Source organism: Lasioglossum baleicum, chromosome 2, assembly GCF_051020765.1.
Source record: "Lasioglossum baleicum chromosome 2, iyLasBale1, whole genome shotgun sequence".
Lineage (NCBI taxonomy): Eukaryota > Metazoa > Arthropoda > Insecta > Hymenoptera > Halictidae > Lasioglossum > Lasioglossum baleicum.
This window is the reverse complement of record NC_134930.1, coordinates 19,396,725-19,417,705: the sequence shown is the minus strand read 5'-3', so window position 1 is coordinate 19,417,705 and position 20,981 is coordinate 19,396,725. Positions and strand designations below refer to the sequence as shown.

The 20,981-nt window shown below is 41.2% G+C and overlaps 1 protein-coding gene across 26 annotated transcripts in view; it reads right to left on the bottom strand.

Annotated features, from left to right (window-relative positions):
- Positions 1 to 20,981, bottom strand: part of Kug (FAT atypical cadherin kugelei) — a 612,064-nt gene that overhangs the window by 70,802 nt on the left and 520,281 nt on the right. For 24 of the 26 annotated variants that reach the window (XM_076442550.1, XM_076442472.1, XM_076442521.1 and 21 more), the window contains 2 exons: positions 16,357 to 16,463; positions 15,058 to 15,277 (listed from right to left, as the gene is read on the bottom strand). In XM_076442550.1, the coding sequence (XP_076298665.1) occupies positions 15,058 to 15,277; positions 16,357 to 16,463 (327 nt within the window). The remainder of the gene's footprint in view (positions 1 to 15,057; positions 15,278 to 16,356; positions 16,464 to 20,981) is intronic. The other 2 variants (XM_076442565.1, XM_076442612.1) reach the window with 1 other exon arrangement.

Sequence of the window (20,981 nt, the reverse complement as noted above, 5' to 3'; positions counted from 1 at the left end):
TCAAAAGATTAAATTAAAATGACACATGACTCTCATTAAATTAAGGTAAATATTTATTGGTACAAAATTGCAATTAAACGAAGGAACAAAAATCCTGCTTTTCTTTCTTTACAACATTCTAGTTTCTATTTTTTATAATTGATGCAGACAATTCTTACTTTGCACAAAGATTCGCAGTCTACCTATATTTTGCCAGGATTTCGCCTCGCGATAAATTGACGAGCAACGACGAGTCCGTCAGGATCGGTGAAATTTAATTTGGCAACAGCAGTTTGCGCTTTCCCGTTGGACGTCGACTTCCCCGGATCTCGAAGTCCCGATTAAATCGACGCGACGCTGACCTCGAGATTTCGCCGAATCTCGTCCGTGATAAACTCTAATAACCGTAATAACGAGATTCCTGGCGGTAGCGAAGCAGGTAAGGCTGCATTGCGGCGCAGGAATCGGCGCCGAATATTTCACGGAGATCGAGTGCGTCGGCCATCGACAGCGGCCGTCAAGTGCAACGTCATTGTCCGCGGTCTACTCCTCCGCTCTGGGATTCGACATGCAGACGGTAATAACGGGTTTGACATTCCGTCGCCGCGTTTTCCCCGTCGGAATTCGCGATCGAAAGAAGGGAAAAGTGGACGGCGCTGTGAACTATATTCCGCAGCACGGTGGAGGGGGTAAACGTACAGGGTGATGCAAAAGAGACGTTTAACAATTTACACTATTCTTTCCCGACTGAAAAACTAGCAGTTTTTAATATTGTGGAATATTTTTTTGGCGAACTGAATAATGAATCTTTATGAAACCCGCGATCTTTTATATTGTTAAAAATCTGAAATTTGAGTTAAACTAATCCCGATCGCCGGAGGAGGATCGAATTATTTCCGAGGCTAATAAATTTCCTCGATAAATGTTTGTACTCAAGTCCGTCGGTCCAAACATCAAAATATTGTTTACATTATCAAGTATATTTTTCATATCCATAAAATGAAAAAAATCATATGGAACGAAATTATTCTAGGTCGGAAGAAATGTTTAATTATCGAAATTTTTCATTTTTCCGGTTCCAAAGGGTCAATCCGAGGATATATGGCGAGTCGCAGTGAAAACTGGAGTTCGCAAGTGACGCGTGGAATTCCGTGCATTGTTTGAAGCATTCGGAAGCTCCTCGGAGCGAGGGGTCCACAAAGAGACTCGTCGAGCAGCTATTCTGCGAGGATTCCTGTTTATTATAATTCTTTTCTGTCGCGACACCCTTTAGACAGTGTACAGGGTGGTGGGAGGTGCATCGCAGGTGCGGGGGTAGCGGAGGGAAAATGAGAAGCGAAGAAAAACGGAGAAAAACGGCGCACAGAGGGAACACGGTGTGTGCCGTGCTGCGGAACGCATTTAAATAATTGCTTCTCGTTTTTGTTCCTCGGCCTCATCACCGAGCGACGTCTACGTCGCAGCAGTGCACCGGTGCAGACTCTGGGAGACGGTGTCGCGCGTTCATCCACCGCGGAAAATTCGTTATCGGAAATCGGACCGGATGCAATACGGAACTGTTCGCGGCGTTCGCCGACTGTCCCGACGTACCTGTTTGTTTTCGCGACAGCGAAACTTTGCGAAAGCCACGGTGCAGATCGCGGCGGATTTATTCGCGGTTCGCCGCGACGTCCCACAGGACGCAGCCGGGATCCAGCGAAGCATCCTCGACCGCGGATTTTCGAAACCCATCGGGAGAATACTTTATGACGTCCCGTGAAAAATACACCGGAACCGACGCCGACGCCATACTCCCGCGAGACGCTTCCCGTTTTATTTCGCTTAAAAAGATCGTCGGCGGATCCGTGGCTCGGGTCGGGACTCCGTCAAATTCCATTTTCCTTTCTTTTCATTTGATTCTTATCTGATTCGAACCTCAGATTTCGCTTCGATCTCATGCATGTTTCGGGAAAAAGAGGAACGGACAAGTCGGAACAACTGGTTCGCCACACAACGTGCAAAATATTCTTGGAAAAAATTGCAAGTCGTCGGAATTGAAGATAAAATACTAAAAGTTGTATTTAGAATAAAATTTAGAAATCATCTATAACAATTAAACATTGCAGACGTTGTTATAAGCTACAGACGTTCAAAGATTGTAAAAATCGCAGTTGTTCACGATGCAATAAATCTAAGGAATCTTGTATATTTCGATGTCTGTCGTTTTACCCCGCTTCAACCGATTTCAATGCAACTTTCACAACGCATATGATTGACACAGATCTACGAAAGGAATTTTTAAAATTATTTGAAACGAAAGAGGAACAGGGAATCCAGTGAACGAGAATAATCGCGAAGAATATATGGAGTTTGAGATAATTGTGTGAGCACCCCTTGTTAAATGAGGAAAGAATTTTGCTAGAAGTATTATTGTTTCACGTTCTGTAATTTAATTAACTTTACGTGACATTACACAGTCTTTTTGTCTGCGAGCTTGTCCGAATAGAATTTGCGGTATTTTTGCAGTAATACCGGAGTTCATCTAACAAACCGACCCCTTTTTTATCATCTTTATGACGAGCCGCGGTGTATGGTAGAGCTAATTGGTTTTAAAACCACGTATCATCTCGGATGATGTTTCGCTCATGTTCGTTTTACACTTTAATTCCGTAAATTGTGTTGTACGTATTAAAAATTTCGCATTTTAAATAAATAGAATACGAGAGATCGTGATGAAATCAGAAAGAACAATTTATAACACATCGTTAAAACGAAACAGATATTTCACAACATCCAGAAACAGCAAACGAACACATTTTCATACTCGTCGTTTTCCGACGTAGCAACGCGTAATGTGATACTCAGAAAATCAATGGCTTCCCTTTGTTGGATTTTTTAATATTCCGTAAAAGGGAGCGCGTCGAATTTAATGAAATATCATAGCTATGAAGACTGCCATCGATATTGAAAAACGATGACAAAAAATGCGTGAGAACAGCGTGGAAAACATTCGTTAGAGCGTTTCGATTTTATCGATAAAAATCGTTCGCTGCAGCCCTGCAGCATCGCTTTTCAACAAATTGCAATTAAAGGACTTTGTTCGAAGCATCAAAAGCGCGAAACCGGAATATCTGCACGCATCATTAAAAAATTTGAAAAACACTCGGTAACTGGTGCGGTTAAAAAATAGTCGCACCTTCGAAACCGAGTATGGTTTCACAACTCCGAACCATGATTCACAAAACCTTGTGGTGCTTCTCTTAAAATATTTTGTTTAAATAATATGGAACACGTTCAGCTAGAACCTCTTCTGCAACATTACGAAGCTCGAAAACGTCTGCACTAATTATAATAGTTTAGAAGCTGATCACTAGACTGTGGATTTTATGCATTTATGACAAAAATGGATGTAAATTAAAATAGAAAAAACATTGAGACGATTTAATAAGGTCCATATGTAATTTTCAAGTTACAGAGATTGTTAAAGGTATAACGAAATTTTTATATGGTTCCTGCGTCGAAAATATTTGTTTTGAAAATTCATTCCTTTGCAGTCATCGTTGCTTGTCAATAAATTGCAACTGAAACATTATTTTCAGATGTAAAACACATCGAACAAGACTGTAGAAAGGCTTTACGAAAAAACGTGACGACTGAACGGGCACGAGTACGATTATGTCAGTCAGAGTTCAAAGTAGTTTTTCTCAAGATTCCAAATTTATTTTTCTTTATATGTCGAAAACACGGCGTTTTGCTCGCAATCGGGTTAACGAGTACTCCGGGCACGGTTTTAATCAGGGTCAGAAACGTTCCGCGTACCAGACCGATTTAATGAAAGGAAATTCGCGAACCATGAGACACGTTTTTTTCCCCTCTCTCGCACCGAATCCTCGACCACGATCTCGAGGATCGATCGACGTCCGCGTTATTTAGGCATGCAAATTGAGGATTTTTTGTCCGACGAGCGGCGAAGGCGAGATTCGCGTTGATAAATCACCAAGCAGCCATTTTAAAGCGGTATAATTCGAATTCCTGATACTTGAATTCAGAAAATACTGGAAATTCCAATTAATACTATCTTTTTGTGACCTCGCCGAACGTAGAAAAGGATGGCACATGTGTTTACACTAAACACTGCTCGGAAACCGAGGCCCCGCAGTGGAGGGGGTGGCCAATTTTCTTAGATCAAAACTTGACTAATTCTTTGCACTCCGAATTATTTTTCAATTTTCTTGCCAACAACTCCCTACTATTTGAAGTGTTTTATTTTAAATTTACTGCAAAGGTCAGTTTCTCGACTGCTACTTATTTTAAATATACCTTTCAAACGTTATTGTAATTTATATTTGTGAAACCTACATTCGTTTTTAACTATAAAGTAAGAAATTAAATAAATAAAGGAAGAATCAAATACATATAAAAACCCGTTTCATTCACAAAGGAGTGCAAAGAGTTGAAACTTACAAAAAAAGGGTCAAGGGGTTAAAACTTACAAGAACAGTTGTAAATTCTGGGTGCTCGAGGTACAGTTCAGCCAAAACAGATGTTTCCGATTATTCGATCGATTTGCAGGGTCTTGCCGCAATCTTTTCCGATTACTGCCACGTTCTTCCTTTTCATAGTTCCTCATCAGCCCGTATATGAGAATCGAAACAATTGCTACCCCCGTTCGACGTGTACGGATTGTTTTGAATTGCAAATGCACCGTGCAATCTCTCGAATCCGGCCGTCCCATTTTCGGTCACGAGTCCGTCGACCTTCCACGTTCGATTGTCGAGGCTCACAGAAAATTCGCGGGCGTTACTCGAGTAGAGGTGTACCCGCTAATCCAGGCCCGCGCGTGTCGCGAACCTTGTGCAATTGGCGTGGGGAAACAAGTGGGCACGAAGCTAATATCGACGGGAAGAAATCGCACCGCGAAAAACTGGAACTCGACACGATGACTTCATACAGTGCGAGATTCAACTGATACGCTTCGAAGCAAATTTCTTTCTTGCGTCATTCTAGAAAATATTTAAGGAAAGACGATATATCCTGACAATTCAATCTACAACAGACTTACATATTTTAGTTAAATGTTTTTTCCTGAATTAGGACCAGTCGCATCTTTGATAACTTCATAAAATCCGCAGTCTCTGAGCGTTCGTTCAATCTACTCGTTGCTATTATGTGTATTATAGAAATATAATAAGAAATTCAATTCCGACAGAGGGAATGCTCAATGAGAATGTGATCAAGTACTCGGAAACAGGTTCGAACTCTGATTGATTGAATTCGAACTCTCTATAAGTACTTCGGAAAATATAAATAGTACTTCTGAGTATACTCGAACCTATGCCAGATAGTTTCGAACCTTTTACAAGTACTTTGGTAAATGGAAGTATGTAATACTTGCAAATATACTCGAATCTTGGTCGAACAGATTCGAAAATTTTCTAAATATCGTACCAGAAATTCTCTGATCTCTCTAATCATTATTTTCTTTTACTTTTAAAATCAATTATGCTCTCCTTTAACGCAAAAGCAGGAAATATCATGGATAAAAAAAGAAATAGGCTGCCACCACGTATTGTAAATGAAATACTATTCTTAAATAGTTACGAATTTAATAAATAAAATATTTATAACCCACTATGCAGTTCCGGTTTCCAAGATTCGGGTACTACTTGTAAAAGATTCGATTCCTATCAACATCGAAGCACTTATAAGTATCTATTCGAAACTTGTAAGTACTCATTCCGAGGTTCGATATCAGTTTGTATAAAATGAATACTTTCCAAATATAATCATCGAAACATTACTGCTTCTAAGTGGTAATAGATTCGTGTGAACTTGATCCCATCCCTAGTGCTCAATAAGTTATGTTCGACGACACGTAAAATAGAATTTTTATTGTAGATAGTCTGGCTCTTGGCAGATTGGAATTGAGAAGCGAAATTATTGCTTCGAATCTACAGGGATATCGATCGCGGCGGCTTCGAAGAAATCTCAAGCAGTACCAATTTATCTGTGCACGGAAGAAATGAGTTCTATTCAGGATATAAATTGGCTGAAAATATGCACGTATTGTGTCATCGTTGAACAAGTGAAATCTTGAAGCTGCACAACAATTCAAAAATATAAAATAATTTGGAATAAAGTACAGAGATGAACAATAAATTGCTCTTACGGGCGCAGCACTAAAGAAACCATAAAGTCAATGGTCAGCAAATGTCACGAGATAGACGAAGCGCCAACGTCATTATTACATTGAACCGGAAAAAGCGCAGTAATAAGACAGTTGCGGCAACGGCGCGTTGCAATTACGACTATTAAACATCAACGAATTCATGTAAAATCGTTCCCGTCAGTCTCCGGTGTATCGAACGAGACGTCGACATTCTTGCACGCGTTGCAGCTAAATATTTCACTGATATGACGGTCGAGCGTTCGCTGGCGCTGCCTTTCCCCGAGCAACACAGCCTATTACTCGAGACAGGGGATTATCTGATCTAATCTCGCAATGCCGTTCCCAAAACGCCGTCGTTATCCGTTATTATTCCCGGGTTTCTTTAAATAAGAACAATACGCCGGCACGGACCGTGAATGCAACGTTAATGCGAGCGGAGATCGCGCGGCGCTGATTCGCGCGCAATAACTTATGCAATCTCGCGTCTATAGCTCTCCGGGACCGGGTCGCTTTATCGGGTCGCGCCCGTTTTCCGCGGAAACGCGAAACTCATCGCGCACCCGCCTCGTTTCCGGTTGCATTACGCCCCGTTACACGATATTAACGTATTATTCCATAAGAATTCTATTACGCGCGGGCCGGCCCGCCATACCGAATGCAATTTTCGCGGACGTCGGATAGCCTAACAAAGTGGCAACCAAGAAAAACGCGAGCGAAAATTGCACCCGCGAAACAAGCCCCGCAACGCGCCGCGGATGATGCAGAATTATGTGGCTGTGCATGGAACAACCACTGAAACTACGGTCAGAGTCGTGCTAAATTAAATATTAAATCGTTCTATCTAATTCGTCATTTCGTTTTCTCTAAGGAAAATAAAAGCCAATTTTTGTACACATTATTCGTCTAATGTCAAAAATATCTTTCATTTTTATCCGTGTTTCTTCCGTTTCGCATTCGCAGCCAACTCAATTTTATATGTGTATTTTTATCAGGACGTTTTCTTTTGCTACGGCGATCTTCATTCCGAAATGCAGCGGTCTTATTGTTAGTTGTAATTCAACGCAACTCTGATTACAACTGCACTGCACTGCATTTTAGTTGCATTCAATGGTTAAACTTCAAAGAATACAGCTTTGTTAATCAATTAAGCAGTCACCATTCTGTTCTACGATTAGAAAAGAATGGTGACTATATTATTTTTCTTACTTAAATCGGGCGCGAACTTATGCAATCATATAATAATCTAATAAATAAAGAAAATGGGAAATAGGTGATGAGTCGTCGACAAAGCGGGGTGTATTCGAAATAAAGCTAGTTTACGATCTAACGGAAACGCTGCCTGGAGCTCGTGATAATTCCTCGCGATGTTCCTCGGAAAATTCGGTGGTTTAGCGTGAAACGTCTGGTTCAGCATCGAATTCTCGCGGCAACTATGTCGGGGGCGCATTAAACGCACGGGTTCGCCTAACATTTTACGCAGTGCATCGGCCGAGGTCACTCCCGACCATATTTACCCGAGATTATTACGCTTTGTCGGAGTGCGCGCGAGGATAACCGCGGATAAAGAGGAAACAGGGAAGTGAGAAGTGGGAAGAGTAAAGAGGGAAGAGGGAAGAGGGAACGAAGGAGCGGGCCGCATTCAGATTTCCCCTAATGATAGCATTACTGCGGAACAAGACGGCGAGAACCGAAACGAGCTACCAGATGCTGCGATCCTCTCGCGGAGGATGAATAGGTCGTTTACCCGGGATCCATTGGTCGTTTTGCGAGGCATACTTTTCTGCGGGTTCGCATTATCCCGCGAACACGCCGAAATTGATCGTTCTGTCGATTTCGAAACCCGGTCCCGATCGAATCGATCGAATTCCGGCGATCCCGGACACGGAAGGAGTTATCGGACCCAATTCATCAATGGTCGCTCGGAAGAATGCCAATACGGGAATTGACGGAATATCGAACGGCTCTCTCGATGCTGCGGATCGATTGCGTTACAACAATGGCGAAACAAATATTTCAAATACTATTTAATATTTTAGATTTTATTTTGCTCAAAGAAAATAGTATTTTAAATAAGATGTACACTTCCGAAAATTAAATATTTCTATTTTAACAACCAGAAACACGAAATAAAATATTTTACTTTTCGCATTGTTATAATACTCTGAGAAACCGCGTAAACATACAGTCTACCTTATTCATTAGTTAAGAAACGATTTACACTCGCAAATGTATTGAATTCGAACCATTATTTTCAGCAATAAAGACAAAATATAAATATTTTCAATATTCTTCAAATAAACTACCATTTTCAAAAAAATTACTACTTCAAATAAATTATTTTATTTTAATATTAAATTAAATATTTTATTTTCAAAGTTGTACACATACTTTAAAGTAAATAGGATCATTTACTATTTACTATTTAAAATACTATTTTCCCCAGCTCTGGTATAAAGCAGATTTTGAAATAAAATTGTCACATGTTATTCCTTAATTGGAAACAATTACACCTGTCTTCCGGTTCACTCCGGGTTTAAAAATACAAAACTGCTAGAATCAAAAATTTATACACTGTTTGAAATATTCATCTGATTTTATACATTCAATTTTAAATTTGCACACCTTCAAAAAGTTTGACAATTACGACTCGTGTGTTTTATAACATTCGCCAGCGAGAATGGATTTTTCAAAAGATGCATTGTCAAATAGTAAAACGGTAGTTCGTCTGCAGGGAACGAAAAATCAATGAGTGCCCTCGATGAATCACTCGGCTGTCTGGTTCGGAAAATATTTTGCAGAAGATTCGATATTGTAGGGTACAGAGATCAAATGTCTGATATCTTATAACCCGAGGCGATTCGAGTGAACCCAATATTCAAGCCAGACAAAGAACATCTTTATACTCCATTGACCCAGTAGCATAGATATTCGGTAGATCGAAGTCAATTGCCTATTATCGCGGAGCACTGTCTCTTCGACAATTTCCTGGGTGTTCTTTATAGGATTTCATTACCCTCTGTAACCACCGGGTCGTGTTCTTTATTTTTATGCCATTATTACAAATTCCTGAGCTTGTCTGCTCTATTCAAGGGAAATGCAATTTAAATTTCTTTGCTTCCATAATACGAGCGGAGGTGGGACATGTAATCAGACGGCGGTCTTTATGGAAACGATCATTTTTCAAACCACTTCTCCGGTAATCAGAGTTAACTGATAAGTTACACATTTCATTAAAAATTTTTTACATACTCGCAAATAAGATGAATATTTATTACCTCTTTGTTAACGCATACGTTCGCTGAAATAGGCATAGAAAAGTTCTACAAATAGTTAAGGTTCGGAGAAAGAAGTAAATTAGCATACGTATTCTTGTATCAATCATTACATCGATCAAAGTCAACGTACGCGGCGTAAAAATGATATTTATGATTTCTGTAACCCGTCCAATCGACAGGTTCCATAAATCTAGCGGCGAGATTTGCATTTCTATGTGTTCGACGCAGTCGGGCACATTATAAATGCATAAAATCCGCCGCGTATCGATATAATTGAATTCAGCTAATGAAGTCGGCGCAGAACTTTTTCAACGATTCCCCAGCTAGCATTGTCCCTGCGATTTCAATGCATGTCTCAGGAGAAAATTGAAAATTCTGTTTTGTTGTTGCCGATATGCGGTCGTTAGAAAATACACAGACATCCGGTAGTCCGCAGCAAAGGTTCGAATTATGTAATTCAATTACGATGTATTTAAATTAACTCAACTCTGGTTTTCATTCGACTGGGGATTCTAAAATTGTCTGAATTAATTGCAAGGTACAGGAGCAAATTCAAGCAGCTAAAAATGCATTTTTAACTAATAATGACTAATATATGTTCTACCAAAGACGTTCAATTCATTTCTTACGAAAACATCCGTATAACTTCAACAATCGTGAAATAAGAAATCTGAAACCGGTCGTTTGTTTCGCGTTTGATCTACTAACTTTTGTCACGAACGCAAAAAATCTATCTATCCACGATCAAGACCTTCACACGGCGTGAAACAGTTATTTTCAGAACCGTTTCGAGTCCCGCATAATACAAGGCGTCATAAATAATCAGACACGGAATCGTGTGCGTGCGCGAGAGCGTTCGGCAAAAAGTGAATTCAGAGGTTCGCGATTTATTTGTGAGGCAGTTGGTCAACGGAGGAACCGTGTAGTCGTTCGATAAAATAAAAACCTGGTCGACGGACCGTCCCTTGAACGCCGAAATAAAAAAAGAGAGTGCCGGCAACGCGTATTTATCGCAGCGTGAATGCACTCCGGGAATCGATGATAAAGCAAACAGCCGAGAATACTTTCGCCAGCGAGCGTATTGTTCGCAGGCTGATAACCCGTTGACATTTACAAGTGATACCGTTCTCTTTCTTTTCGCTGGTCCTCCGCGTTTCCGCTCGCGGAGAACACCGACCTATCGGACATCTGTCTCTTCCTCGTTGCGAGTCGCTCACGCGAGCAAATATTTCCCTTGATTCTTCCCGGTTCTAGTTTTTCGTCTGTTCCAGAGACAACGGAGATAGTTCCTCGAAAATTCTGACTTTGGGGAGGCTGCTGCGCAAGCTTTGAAATTGACATTACATCACGAGGTTTCATGTAAACGGGTTAAGCAGTCGATTTTCTCTTAATTGTATTTTTTAAAACACATTAAAAATACCTCTCCGAAATATTAAGCTTAAATTCATTCAGATGACAAAGACGAAAGTTTCTCTCGAAACCACGTTTTCAAAATTGGCGAGATAATTCTGGAACTATTTAACCAAACAGCTTCAAATTTTCCAAATTGCTAGTTCATAATATTTCTCTGAACACGAGAGACTTAACCACTCAAGACTTAACGCAAAGTTATCTCCGGTTAGCCGAAGTTAGAGCACAATAAGTCCGAGAATATTGTTTTTTCGTACGTTCCAGGACGAGAGACAAGACAGTTCCTGGAAAATTCAGACGTCCGAACGAGAGAAGTTCCCCGCGGCTCTGATGAATACGAATCGCGAGGAAACGTTCTCGACTTTTTAATTACAAGCCGTCCTTTGCCGGTGTAAGCGATTTTCCGCGCCGACTACCATCGATCTTCGCGACGACTGCGGAATAAATGGACGGCCGCGAAACTTGCGGAAGAAAGACGGTGTCGGCTCTACGGTTAACCAAACCGGATGTGTAATTATGATCGTGTAATTACGTTTCCCGTTGCCCTCGTTCCTGATTAACTGCCTCTACATAGGGACGCGATGGTTGATGAATTTTCATAGGGATCGCAGACTTTGCTCGGAGTGACGGTTTCGCGGGAGTTTGTTCGAATTCGTTGTACTGGAAATGCGGTGCATTTGACAGGATCGTTTCCACATCGTAGAAACGGCGCTCCGAAATATTACATATTAGGTATGTTTATTTGGAAAGTGAAACGTACTTTCGTTTAGAGTTTCTCATGGCTTCAAGAACTCGTTCTACTACTACGAAAACTCATTGTCAAAGTAACATTATTCAAAATATTGTTCACATTATCAAATATGCTGGTACCTAATCAATTAATAAACATTTAAGTATTGTATCAGGTATTATATCAATTTTATATTCATGCAAAGACAAAAATTAATATGGAATGAAATTATTCTAGGTCGGAAGAAAAGTAACATTATTCAAAACATTGTTCTCGTTATCAAATATGCTGGTATCTAATCAATTACTAAACATTTAAGTATTGTGTCAGGTATTATATCAATTTTATATTCATACAAAGACAAAAATTAATATGGAATGAAATGATTCTAGGGCGGAAGAAATGTTTAATTTTCGAGTCAATCTAAAAAATGGACTCTTTTCTAGTGGACCATAATTACAAGAATGTTTTTATCGAAAGTTTCGAACGACGCTCGATAATGTCGACAGCGACAGTGGCAGCGAATGGATGAGGCAAGTCAGGGTGTTACCTGACACGAGCAGCCCCGTTTACAATTCCGTAGCATCGACAACGACCCAAGGCCATACAAGTAGATAGGACACACGCGTTAGACAAGACATTGACAACCTTTGAGTTGTCTCCACCACAATTCCGCTCATCCCACCGTGCCGATAATGGCGAAATTAGAATCAACCGACCCGAATTCACTTAACCGCATGGTAGACGCCTGAGACTCGATATTCCAAGATTCCAAGGTGGTGGAATAGTGTTCTCGGGGAGCCAACAATGCATGTTGTTTCTACACCGTAGAATGAGATACCGCAGGATCCGGTAGATAGGATTCTACGTGCACAAAACCTGTCGATGATTTATAGAACCGCTAGGACCTTTCACGGCGTGGTAACTTATCGCGGCGCAGGAAGGACGTTGGTCCTGGTAATAATATGCATAGACTGCACACTTCTATGCAAATACAAATTTTTATAAATCGGTCCGAGACAGACCGGATATTTAGGTAGGTTTTTCAACATGTTGAATTAAAACGAAATCCCTGATGAAATTGAAAAACGTGTATTACTAGACTGCGGATTTCTAGAAGAAAAAGGAGTTGAATAAAAATGTCTTGGATCTTTATGCGTTTATGAAGAAATTGAGAAGAAATTTAAGAATACTGTGACGTTGCTTTTAGCGTAACAAAGTCATGAAGGAATGAAATCAATTTTTGTATTACTCCTGCTGCTCACAATCGATGCAGAACATATTTGCACAAAGATCCGCAGTCTGGTAATAATAAATTCTTAATGAATCAGATTCTTCCAACACTCTCGAGAATAACAGACAGTCTCGAAAGTCCGACCCTGAAAAACGTACTGAAGAAGATTTATTTGCCGGAGCATTTTAACGGGAATATTTTTGCAGCTTTTCGGCGGATTAGTCGTCGGTGAGAAACGATGGGGCGAAGGATTTGTCTGAGCGAAGACGGTATCAGGGTACACTTGGCCGGTATCGGGTGCGAGGCTCAAATTAAAGGACTAATTTCACCCTCTGCTCATTTAAAAGTCTGATTTAATCGGTCCCGAGACCTCTCACCCCCTGAGATTATTCGTCTAGGATCGCGAATCGAATTTGTATCGCAAATTGTCCCGCGTTAAAATTGATTCAACGGCCATTTGTATGCGTGCCTATTTTCACCCCGGACCGTTCTTTATCCTCCTTTTCATCCGGCTGTTATCCTCCCCGTGTATAACAGCGGCGCAAATGTTTTTTTCCTCTGAATAACGAGTTTCGGACTTTTCATCGTTTCATAATTCCGACGGGGCCGACGAGCGAGCGAGTCGAGCGGAACGATGAATAATGAATCGGAGAGCTCGATCATGCGAATTTGCATACGTTACCGCGCGCAAGGCGAAAACAATGGTCCTTTCCTTCCGCTTGCATGCGGTGAGTCATTTCGGCCGAGCGCGAAAAACCGGCAGCGACACACGCGAATTCTGTCCAGAACGATTGATCGATAAAGATGACAGACACCGGATTAACAGATAATGGCCGATCCTATCAGGAAACCGGCGAGAATAATCGTAGAATGAAATCTTCCTAGGCAGAGTCTCCTTTCCGGATTGTATTTTAATCCGCTTTGCACGTGAACGTTTCAACGAATGGCATTAGCTGGTTTCAATTGGATAGAATACCCGCCATTCAGACGTTTTATCCTCAAATTTTCAAGTGCGTTTCGCAAGTGAAATAATTTGTGATGTTATAAGTAGACTTAAAACAGTGGAGGTATTAAAAAGATTTAAGGCCACCAGTGTACAAATGATTCTTCATTTATTGGGCCACACCTTAAAGAAACAGTCTCCATGAAATTCTTATAACTAGACTGCGGATCTTCATGCAAAATAAAAAATGTTTTCATTGATTGCGAGACACAGGAGCCAAATAAAAATTTCATTCTTTTTTTGATTGTCTTGTTACTGTGAAACTGTGTCTCGCAATCAATGCAAACATCTTTTATTTTGCATGAAGATCCGCAGTCTAGTTATAAGAATTTCATGGAGACTGTTTCTTTAAGGTGTGGCCCAATAAATGAAGAATCATTTGTACATTTAAAGTGTAACACGAAAATACGCGAAATGTTGTGCTGGGATTTTTGATGCAACTATTAGGTCGTTCGGAGAGTCATTTTCTCGAATGGAAGCCAATATTTTACCATTCAGAATAAGTTCTAGTTTGTATTTTTTCTGTTATTTTCAATCTTCATATCAAATGAATTAAGACAGGAAATAAATTTCATAAAGATCCGCTCGGATGTTTATGCAATTTTCAATTTTTGTAGGCAACTCTTAAGAAAGTGGAATCATGTAAAATGTTATTTACAGTGGTAGTAGAGTTTGCAGTTCCAAAATAAATAAAAATCATACTCAATTCTGTGGAATACTATATTCCACTATTTTCTGAAAATTTTCAGAAGCCATAAATGCATGAACATCCGCAGTCTAGTAATAACAAATGGAAGCAATGCCATATCTCCGAGGATCTTATGAGCTTAACAAAGCTACAGAATTATAATAAAATTAGAAAGATTCAATTCCTAATTTGCACGCGAACTGTGCCCGAATTGTTAACGTTCCCATCAATAAAACTCAATTACCTCCGGTGTCCCATCTGCAGTCTACAACATCTACAGAGCGCAATAAAGTCGTGCATCGGATCGCGATATCCGTGTCCACGAGACTTCGATTTCTGATTATCCGTGATCCCGGCGAACTTCGATTCGTATAAATTATCCGAGCGGAGAATAGCCTGGCTCCGATTGAAATTTGAAGAAGCCACGGCGCGGCGGCGGGCTCGTTTATCTTCGAACGGGCCCATTAAAATCCTCGCCCGCGGAAAATTGATCTCGTTACTAGCCGCCGAAGATGCAGCAATCTATTTCGATTCTCGCCTGGAGGATATTACCTTGGCCGAGGTGTCTAGTGACCATGCGGAGAACTTACCGGTGGTGGAGTTGATGAGAAAATAACCCTCCGGATTGCCACTGGTGATGGAAAATGTGAATTGTTGGGGCGAGACGTCCCGATCGAACGCTCGGATCCGCAGTACGTTCACACCTGCCGGCGAGTTCTCCGGAACCGAGGGATAGTAGACCGGCAGCTCTGTCAGCGGGATGTTGTCGTTCTCGTCCAGAACCTCCACGTACACCTGCACAGAATTCGGCTGCGAATTATTTACACGGCGACCGTTCCTGCGAGCCACATACCCGGACGCGAAAAAAATTGCGATAAAAAAAACGGTCGAGACAGCATCGTCAGAATTTGCTGCCCGCCTCCGCGGCCCGTGGAAACGATTTTCCGAACTTCTATTGGGCTGGTGCAAATGTTCGTTCTCCCAATGCAAATGCAACGAAGCCGTTTGATCTAGAAATATGTATACAGGGTGAATAACACGTGATCGGTAAAGATTTCTCTGTTATTAGCAGTCCAATCGAAATTGTATTTGGGTCATTCCATGCCAAATCGATCACTTTTTGCAGGCACCATCGTCGATTTTGTTCTAAATGATATATGTTGTAGTGCATGCGAAATTAGGGGGGGTTTAAGTCATCAATTTGCCGGTTTCGAATTTTTTTAGAAATGGCACGCCTTCAATGTTTTCAATTTTTGCCCATTTCGGCGAAAACGGGCCTCGCTTACGAATTTTTATCTCGGGAACTGTTTATCCGATTGAGCTACATTTTCTTTTGTTTTATTCGAAAAGGATTGGGCTATTACAAAATAATTTTTTCCACCTCGAGAATTAACTTTATAATGTCGAAAAATTTTAACTAATTCTTTTTTTCCGTTTTTTTTTAATGAGGGGCCGGAGTGATTTAAATTTTGATAAAAATATGGTTATATTCCTTGAAGTTTTCCCGTTAAAATGAGCCCTTCAAACTTCAAGGAATATAACCATATTTTTTCAAAATTTAAATCACTCCGGCCCCTCATAAAAAAAACGTAAAAAAAGAATTAGTTTAAATTTTTCGACATTATAAAGTTGAGTTTCGAGGTTGAAAAAATTATTTTGTAATAGCCCAATCCTTTTCGTATAAAACAAAAGATCGAAGATCAACATTACAGTCTCGAGATGAAAATCCAGTTTGATCGAGTTTTCTCGGCTCTCACTCTGAGATCGTCGAGGATACAATAATGTATCGGTAACTTCGACTGGAAAATACTCGCGAGATACAAAAAACAGACATAAACTGGTACTATAGATCGGCGCGCATCAAAGAGTACACACGTATTACTACAAACCTGTAAACTGGAGCTCAATGGCACCACACCGTGATCCTGCGCGTACACAGTCAGCCAGTATCCTCGTTTCGACTCGACGTCGAGCACGGCTTTGGTCCTGATATTGCCTATAACAGAAAACGAACAAGAGAAGTTAGACGCTGCCGCGTATCGCATCTGGAGTTTCATCAATAGGTTCATAAACAAAATCGGTAAACTTGTCGAAACGTTACTTCGTCTCAGATTGTCATTTTCATAAATCTAAACAATTTTTACCTATACATGTAACAGGCGGTGTCTCTCTGAGTTTTATGGATATTCGCAAAAATATTTTTCAAGTTCGAGTTAGGCCTGGTCTGGTTTAATATAAAAATATAACTGCACTTTTCAATTTTCGAAAAATCAATTCATGTACCAAATCTCACTTTTACATAAGTTTTATGACTAAAGCGGGTCTGATGGAGCTTTCTGGCAATTATGTCATTAATTAGCAAGATTAATCTCGTTAAGAGCGAGCAAGTTTTCCAAAAAATTACGAAATATTAGGTTGGGGAAAAAGAAATCCATTATTTTTACGTTATCTCAATCGGAGAAATGATGGATTTCTTTTTGCCCAACCTAATATTAGGTCGGAAAGAAAGTTCTTACGGTTTTCGTTATTTCGATTTTATAATAAAAGCCGCAAGAACTTTCTTTCCCACATAATACTTTCTAGATCCCTAGCTCTAGATTCAGCTTATAAATAGACGGAGAATTTTATGCATTTCTGACAAAAATTGTCTCATTTCACGAACTGTATCTGTCTCTCGCTGTTAAATTAATGAATTAACATTTGGTCCCGCAGTTTCGGGCAAATTAATCTAGAACTAACAGAGCATAACTTATTTCGACAAACAGTGTCAAATTGACACAGGGGACAAAGAAAATAGATTTCTACTTCGTTTCAATTTGTTACAACTCAGCTAGAAAATGTTTATGTTACAAAAATACAATTTACCTGTACCACGTGCAATATACCGGGTCGACTATAATAAATATCGGTAAAAAGTGTACGTTCTAGCGTGCGCATGTGAATAAATAGTACGTTGGCAACAGAAGTCTGGCAAAACCCGTGTATCGCGGCAGGATCGAATCGGCGCGGTAATTAAGAGCAAATCATGCTCTACCAGATCATAGCGGCTCTCGAACGGAATTGGTAAAAATGGCGGTGGTATCAAGGAACCTTTTCACCTCGGCGTTCGATATCTCGTGCGCAGGGGGACACGGGTTTGAATGGGAGTGGTTCGTTCCGGGGGAGTAATAGAAAAGAAGGCTGTGCCGATGAAAAATAAAAAAATAAGAGGAGCTCGGGGGAGAGTGAGGCCGCTACGAGAAGAGAGTAATAGATAGAAGGAGAGGGAACGAGGCGGTATTACCACCTTGCAAGATAACTGGCAACAAGGACCGATATGAAATGACGTGCACGTACGTGGCGAGTTGCCAACCGTGCGGCGGATAGCGCAAAAATTGGACTGCATTCCTGGTGTTTACACGTCGAGCACGGTGTTCCGCGTGTCTTCGATCGTTTTTGCGAGATTCCAGCCGGCCTGCCCGGCTTTTTTCTCCGCGGTCTGCACTGTGAATGGGCGGCCGGTTGGTTTATTACGGTATTAATGTAAAAGATAGGCCCGAGAGAAACAGGGTGGCGGTGGAAGAAAGAGAGAGAGAGAGAGAAAGCCGAGGGATCTCGATTAATTAGCAATCCAAGATGTTATGTACGGGAGCAGATGTAGATCGTAATCAAGATTACCCCCGATTTGTTCTGTCAGTAATTACATCCTCGGATTTCGCCGCAGCGTCTTCATTAATCCCGATCTTTCGCGTGCTCGCCACCGTTCGCCGATATCGATCTCCGCGGATATACACGTGTGTGTACGAGATGCGCGAGCATGTGCATATCGGTATCATATCGAGCCGGTTAGCTCGCGATATCGATTAATTTATCAGACCCCAGGCGAAATTCCGCGCAGCGGGAACCCGGTGCGTCGGTGTTCATGATATTTATAGTCCCGTTTCCGAGGAATTCACGGCCGTGGAATCGGTGGACCTCGTGCCGTCCCTTTCTTCTGCTCTCTCCGCGCTAGCCGCGCACTTTTTCCACCGGCAAATTGCTGTCCGATGACTCGATGCCTCCGAAATGCTGTTCCATGGCTGCACAGGCTGTTCCAAAGATGGTCTTCCTCGGAGAGGACCAAAGAACTGGGTTAGAAAATATGTAAAAAGATTTAATGCGGCTATAAAATCGTCGAAAGCATTCGCCTCACGAAGGTTCATACTGCGGATCTCGTTATGAGATTTGGTTTTTGCTGCCGGCAAATCGCAGTTTGACGACTCCTGCCTCTAAAACGCTCCCTGACTCTCTTTCGATGGATATAAAACTCGTTCTTCTTCTTTCATCGGTAACTTTTCATCCCCTGAACGATCCAAATCGTGTGATGGTTAACCTGGCCTGATAGTTCACTGCTAGTTGATCCTCTTGGATGTTTCAGATTATTTTTGACCCAGGCTTCATAGCCGAATCTGTTTGATGTGGTTTGTCCTCCTGTGCTTGCGGTGACCATACGTTGGCAAGTTGAGAATGTTGAACACTTCGTAACCCCCAGGGACAACAATTTTAATATAACAAGTCGGTGCTCTCTTTGACGCGCGCATATGAATCGCGAAAAAATGATACCTCCGGGGAGAAATACTCGGCGGTGTAGCTCATATAGCTTCCGGAAAATTGTCCAGCTTATTGTACCAATTCTGGACGCGGCCACGATGATAGCATCCATCACCAAGAGTTACGCTCCACACGTATTTCTCCGCGAAATGGTGCTTACGTTTTTCCGTTTCACATATTCCCTCTAAAATGGCCGTCATTTACTTTCAACAACTCCCTATTAGTCACGCGGTACGTGCGTGCCGACTTTATTGTCCCTAAGTCGTGAATCTAAACCTTGAGTTGATTACATTCGCCGGGGGATTTATGCGCGTTGCTCCGACGACAGCGCTTACTCCTGTTGTTACTGCTGAACTTCCGTCTATTCGGTGATTATGCTCTTTTATAAGCGATCGTAAACTCTGCAAGTTTCACGTGTGCCAGTTGCGACCACTAACTTTTAGAAATGCGATGCGCCAGGGCTGCATTTTGCCGTGGCATTTTTCTATCTCTATTGCGGGTTGTATCAGTCTGATTCACGTCATTATATTAACTTGCTGTGTTGTTATTGTATGCGTCAAATCTTGTAATCGAATTTTAAACCTCTTCCCGTAGTCCAATTTTGCTGGAATTTTGTGTACACACTTGCTTCCGATGACAATAAAAGTAAAAAATGAAATGTATGAAACAAACTTTTTACAAACCACGCTTATATTAAAATGCACTAAAGAGGAGAAAATCATTTTTTTTCTGGTTCTCCATAAAATACCGAATCTAGTTAAGGATGTTCTGGAGGTACAATGGGAGACAAATGTACAAGAAATTCGAAATCCATCAATATATTGGCAATGAAAGCCATTCATGAGTATATTTTGCATTGAAAAATAGATTAATTCAAAAAGCTTTCGTTTAATTAGTGAATTTCATGATTTAGAGTCCTACGTTCGAAACCGAAACCTACATTCAATATAAGCGTGGTTTTTAAAAAGTTTTTTGGTAAACATGTCTGAAAAGTGTCTGTACTACCTTCCACCAATGACGACATGTCTTAAAGCTCTATAACTTGTGTCAAACTTACAAAGAAAACAGTTCATACATGAAATATCTTATCCATATAGCATCGTTTCTTCAACATCGTTAAGAAATATACCTCCGCGGCTATGCTGTCGGCTTGTGAAGAGAACATGGCGACAGATCATTCGGAAGTCGCTGGCGAAAATGACGGCTCGCGCTTTAGCGACTCGCCCGTAATTGGATTGGACGAATTTTCAACTGTAAATAGGAAACGAAACAGCCCGGGCTGCGTTTGAGTTGTCGGTGCACTTTAGTTCTCGACCGGTAACGGGATACCAGTTTTTCTTCTGTTTCTGTTGGTCTTTAGCTCGCGGTATTTATTCGAACTCCCGATGATCTTGTTTCAGCAGCTATTGACCCAGAAAGCGCTTTCACCGGCGCGGCGCGGTGCGGCCCGCGAATAAAAGTTGGAAAAATCGAAGATCGTCGCTGGCCGAGAACGGTCGCCGCTAATGTTACCGGTGCTTGTGGATCTTCAAAAGCTGATTTAGTCCCTGCTCCTTTTTGCTCCTCGTGCGATCGGAAGCTTTTGTTCACTCGCTGCCGCCCGTTCCTCGAATGAGGAATTAGTTTTTTACTACTCGGTCGCTCGGTGAAAGTGTAAAACGAAAAGTTTCGTCGCTGTTACGTTGTTTGTACAATTGTGTCAAATCGTTTGGCGATTACTCGGGGAGGAAAAGTTTCTGCGGGCTGGGCCAATCATTTACTGTGGAAAATTGAAATTTCATGTTCAACAAGCCGCGAACACTGGGTACTTAATGTTTTTTGTATTTGTTCTCTCGACTATTGTGACGGTCGGTTAATTTCACTTAATTATCTGTAACGTTCTTTTATTTTCGCGCTCCAGCGTTTCGCTGAAATGTGGTGTAGACTGGTCGAAGGATTTCTGGAA